This window comes from Myotis davidii, unplaced genomic scaffold (genome assembly GCF_000327345.1).
Source record: "Myotis davidii unplaced genomic scaffold, ASM32734v1 scaffold2863, whole genome shotgun sequence".
Lineage (NCBI taxonomy): Eukaryota > Metazoa > Chordata > Mammalia > Chiroptera > Vespertilionidae > Myotis > Myotis davidii.
This window is the reverse complement of record NW_006294115.1, coordinates 100,299-105,851: the sequence shown is the minus strand read 5'-3', so window position 1 is coordinate 105,851 and position 5,553 is coordinate 100,299. Positions and strand designations below refer to the sequence as shown.

General features: G+C 62.4%; 1 protein-coding gene across 1 annotated transcript in view; it reads right to left on the bottom strand.

Annotated features, from left to right (window-relative positions):
* Positions 1-367: 367 nt before the first annotated feature.
* MS4A10 (membrane spanning 4-domains A10) overlaps positions 368-5,553 on the bottom strand; it is a 9,229-nt gene continuing 4,043 nt past the window's right edge. The window contains exons 3-5 of the mRNA XM_015566852.1: positions 3,552-3,683; positions 2,904-3,014; positions 368-1,387 (exon numbers count right to left, since the gene is read on the bottom strand). Of these exons, the coding sequence (XP_015422338.1) occupies positions 1,277-1,387; positions 2,904-3,014; positions 3,552-3,683 (354 nt within the window). The 3' untranslated portion in view covers positions 368-1,276. The remainder of the gene's footprint in view (positions 1,388-2,903; positions 3,015-3,551; positions 3,684-5,553) is intronic.

Sequence of the window (5,553 nt, the reverse complement as noted above, 5' to 3'; positions counted from 1 at the left end):
GCCACCCCCGGGTGAGGTCTCACAAGGACTCCGCTGCCAGTGGGCACCAGGAAGTGGCAGGAAACTCCCTGCAGCTCAGGTGGCAGCCAGGATGCCCACAGGTGGCACGGAGCCAGCTGGCTGGGCCTCCCGCTCAGATCCCTGGCCCGTCCAACCCTCGGCCCTTGGCCCTCGGCCCCCAGCCCCGCTGATTCTGTGGCGGGAACGGGGTCTCCTGCCCGGCAGCCCCCTGCACTGACGCCGACCCCCACATCCGACCCGTCAGCTGACATTCCTGAGCCCCCTTTTCCGCATCTGGGTTCACGAGGGGGTTAGTGGCCCCGGCCTTGGCCCAGGTGCGCAGCGTGTCTGGCGAGGTCACGGACGTGGGGCAGGCGAACATTGCTTTATTCTCATCCTGTTCACACTGGTCCTGGGTCAGCTGCTTCTCACGGGGAGACACGGACTCGCTGTCGCCGATAGTGTCCCCTCGCGTAATATTACACGGGAAAAACCCAGTGTAAGGGCAGGCAGAGGGCCTGTGCCCGGCCCACAAACAGGCATCGCGAAGATCGCCCTGGGAGGTGGGGGTGTGGGGACGGGAGGAAGGCGGTCCCTCCCCTCGCTGTCACTCAGCACAAGCAGCTGTGGAATCGGGGGGCTGCCGTCTCCCAGGCGACCGCAGCGGCCAGGACGTCACAGCACCCCTGACCGACTCCTGACTCAGAGCTGGCCCTGGGGTCTGTGCTCCCGTCCCCCGCCTGCCCCGCACGGTGCGGTCAGAGACACGGAGGCCCAGAGGGACGGGTGGACAGTGGAGGGAAGACTCGGTTGTGGTTTCTGTCTGACCCAGCGTCGCTGCTGCCCCCCCTGCACCCAGGGACCCAGAGCCCAGACTCTCACAGGTTGAGTCTAGCAAAGGCCGGGCCTCCTGGGCACCGGTCACCCCCTCTGGCTCCTTCGCAGCCCACGCAGACCGGCCCCACACCCCCGGCGATGGGGGAAGGCGTCAGGGAGGGTGGGCGGTGTGGTGTGGGCCCTGTGGGCTGCTCCTGAGCTGGCGGGGTGCGTGGGAGGGCCTGGCCGTGCCCTGGCCAACCAGGTGCTGAGGTGGTGGAGGGGGTGGGGGCCTGGAGGCCCTTCTGTGCCCGAGGGGATGGGGACCACCGACCACCTTGGCCACCAGGACAGGCCACCCAGTTCTCCAAACAGCACTGTTGGCCCCTTGCAGGGGGGCTCCCGGGGGTGGGGGGGACCCGGGTGAATCTTCTGCTGGTGGGCAGGGCCCAGGGCCTCTTCACTTCTGCCGCGGCTCCTCCCACGTGCCTCCTCCTGTCACGTCCTCATAGGATGGGGGCGGCTCCTGGGGCGCCCACGCCGCGTCGGGCATACGGGGCAAGTCATCCCTCTGCACAAGGAAGCCACCGTCACGACCGCGCGCACGTGGGGCGAGTGGCCCTGACAGAGCACCTTCCGCTGCCCCCTTGGTGACCGTTCCCCAGGACGAAGGGGAAACTGAGGCTGGCAAGACGGAGGGACTTCCGTGGAGGGGGCGCATGGCTCTCTCCACACCCGTTCTTGAGAAGGGAGCAGGGAGAGGCCCACGGGGCTCAGACGACGGGGCCCTCATTCTGGCCGGCTACCCGCGTGCAGGCGACCCCACGTGAGCCACTCGCACTGTCTGCTTCCCCGTGGGGCCGGGCCAGGGGACACCCCAAGGTCCCTCCCAGCGGCCGTGCATGCTAGGAGCGTGTTGAACGCCAAGAGCGTCAGAAGGAAGGCGACCCTGCTTCTAGCCCCGGGAGACGCCTTTCAAATCGCGGGCGCGGACGCGTGAGGAAGCAGCGGTCCCTGGCTGCCGAGCTCGGGCCGGGGCCGGTTCCAGCAGCAGCAGGAACGGTGCCGTGTCAGCAGCGGTCAGCGCGGCGCCTGGCGTGGCGAGTGCCCTAAGCAGGAACGGCCCCCGGTACCCCCTGCGGCCAGGCAGGGCCTCGTCCCCCACCCCTACAAGTGGGTGGCCCAGTGCTGCTGGTGCCTGCCGCCTCCGATGCCCTGAGGAGCAGGCGCCCTGCCAGGAGCGGGCAGTGATGGGGACACGTGCTTGCTTGGTGCCATAAGGCCCGGCCATCCCTCCTGTCTGCGTTATTAGAAACCCAGTAGACAGTGGCATGGCCACGGCCACGGCCATGGCCACAACCAGAGTGTCCCGTTTGCAGGACCGCTGGGATCTGGAACACGTTTGCACAGGGTTCCAAAGGTCACCTGATAATAGGGCATTTTTCCTTTAATAACATGAGCCCAGGAAGGCCCTTCCGCTCAGGGCGGGCGGGGTGGGGGTAGGATCCCACTTCCCGGCCGGCTCTGCCCTTCACATGTGTGCACAGGGCTCGGCCGCGGGTGGCACATGCCTGAAGCCGAGGCCTGGATTTCCTTCCCGGCGGCTTGACCTTGGGGAGCAGCCTGACCTCTCTAAGCCTCAGCTTACTCATCTGTAGGATGGGGGAGCAAGGACCGGCCTCAAAGGGTGGCTGGGGGATTCGGCTAAAGCTACGTTTATGGAAAGTGCTCCACCCGGTGTGCCCGCCCCCACGGCCAAGCCCCACTCCCGCTGCAGCTCTCCCCGCCCTCCCCTGGCCTGGGGCCAGGCCCTTGCACACGCTGCTCTACGCTGCCGGTCCCTCTGTCACCGTGGCCCGGCCCTGCCCCCCAGGCCTCCCCGATGAGGTCTCCCCGCCTCCCGAGCAGGGAGCACCCCAGCCTGTTGCTCTGGGAGCCCCGGCTTTCCCGCTTGGTGGCCCCGCATCTTTCCCCTCCAGTTGGCCTCCTCTGCCCAGTGCCTCGCTCCCTCCGGGCTGCGGGCTGCCTCTGCGGCTGCTCTGGGCTCTCACGCACCCCTGCCTGATGCCCCCTCCCTGAGCCCTCACCTCTGCAGACAGGGGGTCGTCCCGGCAGGCGACGGCGGTCGTGGGCCCGAGCAGGAAGAACTCCAGGCAGGTGAGGCCGAGCAGGGCCAGCTGCAGCCTCTGGATGTGCACCTGAGTTGGGGGGAGGGGGGAGCAGGGCGAGGCCTCACTGGGTGCCTGCAGGGTCACACCAGCCAGCAGGGGGAGGCCAGCGAGGTGGGCCTGGGGCGGAGGGTGCTGTGCGGCCGGAGCGGATCGGTCTCTGTCGCTGCTCCACGCCCAGTGCCTGCACCCAGGGGTCTTTGGTGGAATTTGCCTAAGGTCTGAGAGCTGGAGACCCTCCTGGGTCCCTCCCGGGCGGGCTGCGGGGGGGGGGGGGCCTGGGCATGACCTCATTGCACCCCACTTAGATGGGGAGATCATGGCTCAGAGGGGAGCAGTGTAGCTTACAGGGCCCCCATCTGTAATGGGGGGTTGGTCTCAGTGATGGGAGTGGTGCTGGCCAGCGAGAAGGCAGCACCCTTTGCGGGCACCTCACAGGGGAGAGCAGGTTGGCCGAGGTCCCCCCACCTTCGCCGGGGCTCCTGGAGGAGCCAGAAACTTGCTCGCAGCCGCGCCCCAGGCGGCGCCTTCCTGGCAGTCTGAGGACCCCGGGGCCTGGGCACTCACTGTGCTGTTGGGGTACGGTCTCCAGATCGGGGTCTCAAATGGACTCTCCAGGAAGAGGTCCTTGGCAAGGACGAAGAGGCCGGCCAGCACGCAGAGGAAGCTGAGGACGTTCGCAACCAGGCACAGCGCCCTCTGCAGGCGGAAAGCAGCAGCGACAACATGGGTATGGTTAGGTTTAGGGCTAGGGCTAGGGTTAGGGATAGGGTTAGGGTTAGGGTTAGGGTTAGGCTTAGGGCTAGGGTTAGGGTTAGGGTTAGGGTTAGGCTTAGGGCTAGGGTTAGGGTTAGGGTTAGGGTTAGGCTTAGGGCTAGGGTTAGGGTTAGGGTTAGGGTTAGGCTTAGGGCTAGGGTTAGGGTTAGGGTTAGGGTTAGGCTTAGGGCTAGGGTTAGGGTTAGGGTTAGGGTTAGGCTTAGGGCTAGGGTTAGGGTTAGGGTTAGGGTTAGGCTTAGGGCTAGGGTTAGGGTTAGGGTTAGGGTTAGGCTTAGGGCTAGGGTTAGGGTTAGGGTTAGGGTTAGGCTTAGGGCTAGGGTTAGGGTTAGGGTTAGGGTTAGGCTTAGGGCTAGGGTTAGGGTTAGGGTTAGGGTTAGGCTTAGGGCTAGGGTTAGGGTTAGGGTTAGGGTTAGGCTTAGGGCTAGGGTTAGGGTTAGGGTTAGGGTTAGGCTTAGGGCTAGGGTTAGGGTTAGGGTTAGGGTTAGGCTTAGGGCTAGGGTTAGGGTTAGGGTTAGGGTTAGGCTTAGGGCTAGGGTTAGGGTTAGGGTTAGGGTTAGGCTTAGGGCTAGGGTTAGGGTTAGGGTTAGGGTTAGGCTTAGGGCTAGGGTTAGGGTTAGGGTTAGGGTTAGGCTTAGGGCTAGGGTTAGGGTTAGGGTTAGGGTTAGGCTTAGGGCTAGGGTTAGGGTTAGGGTTAGGGTTAGGCTTAGGGCTAGGGTTAGGGTTAGGGTTAGGGTTAGGCTTAGGGCTAGGGTTAGGGTTAGGGTTAGGGTTAGGCTTAGGGCTAGGGTTAGGGTTAGGGTTAGGGTTAGGCTTAGGGCTAGGGTTAGGGTTAGGGTTAGGGTTAGGCTTAGGGCTAGGGTTAGGGTTAGGGTTAGGGTTAGGCTTAGGGCTAGGGTTAGGGTTAGGGTTAGGGTTAGGCTTAGGGCTAGGGTTAGGGTTAGGGTTAGGGTTAGGCTTAGGGCTAGGGTTAGGGTTAGGGTTAGGGTTAGGCTTAGGGCTAGGGTTAGGGTTAGGGTTAGGGTTAGGCTTAGGGCTAGGGTTAGGGTTAGGGTTAGGGTTAGGCTTAGGGCTAGGGTTAGGGTTAGGGTTAGGGTTAGGCTTAGGGCTAGGGTTAGGGTTAGGGTTAGGGTTAGGCTTAGGGCTAGGGTTAGGGTTAGGGTTAGGGTTAGGCTTAGGGCTAGGGTTAGGGTTAGGGTTAGGGTTAGGCTTAGGGCTAGGGTTAGGGTTAGGGTTAGGGTTAGGCTTAGGGCTAGGGTTAGGGTTAGGGTTAGGGTTAGGCTTAGGGCTAGGGTTAGGGTTAGGGTTAGGGTTAGGCTTAGGGCTAGGGTTAGGGTTAGGGTTAGGGTTAGGCTTAGGGCTAGGGTTAGGGTTAGGGTTAGGGTTAGGCTTAGGGCTAGGGTTAGGGTTAGGGTTAGGGTTAGGCTTAGGGCTAGGGTTAGGGTTAGGGTTAGGGTTAGGGCTAAGGTTAGGGTAAGGGTTAGGGTGAGGGTTAGGGCTAGGGTTAGGGTTAGGCCTAGGGTTAAGCTTAGGGTTAGGGCTAGGGTTAGGGTTTGGCCTAGGGTTAGGCTTAGGTTTTCTCCTTTCCCTTCGCCTCCCTGCATTGTGCTTACATATGCAAATTAACCGCCATCTTGTTGGCAGTTAACTGCCAATCTTAGTTGGCAGTTAACTGTCAATCTTAGTTGGCAGTTAACTGCCAATCTTAGTTGGCAGTTAATTTGCATATAGCCCTGATTAGCCAATGAAAAGGGTATTGGTCGTACGCCAATTACCCTTTTTGTTCTTTATTAGA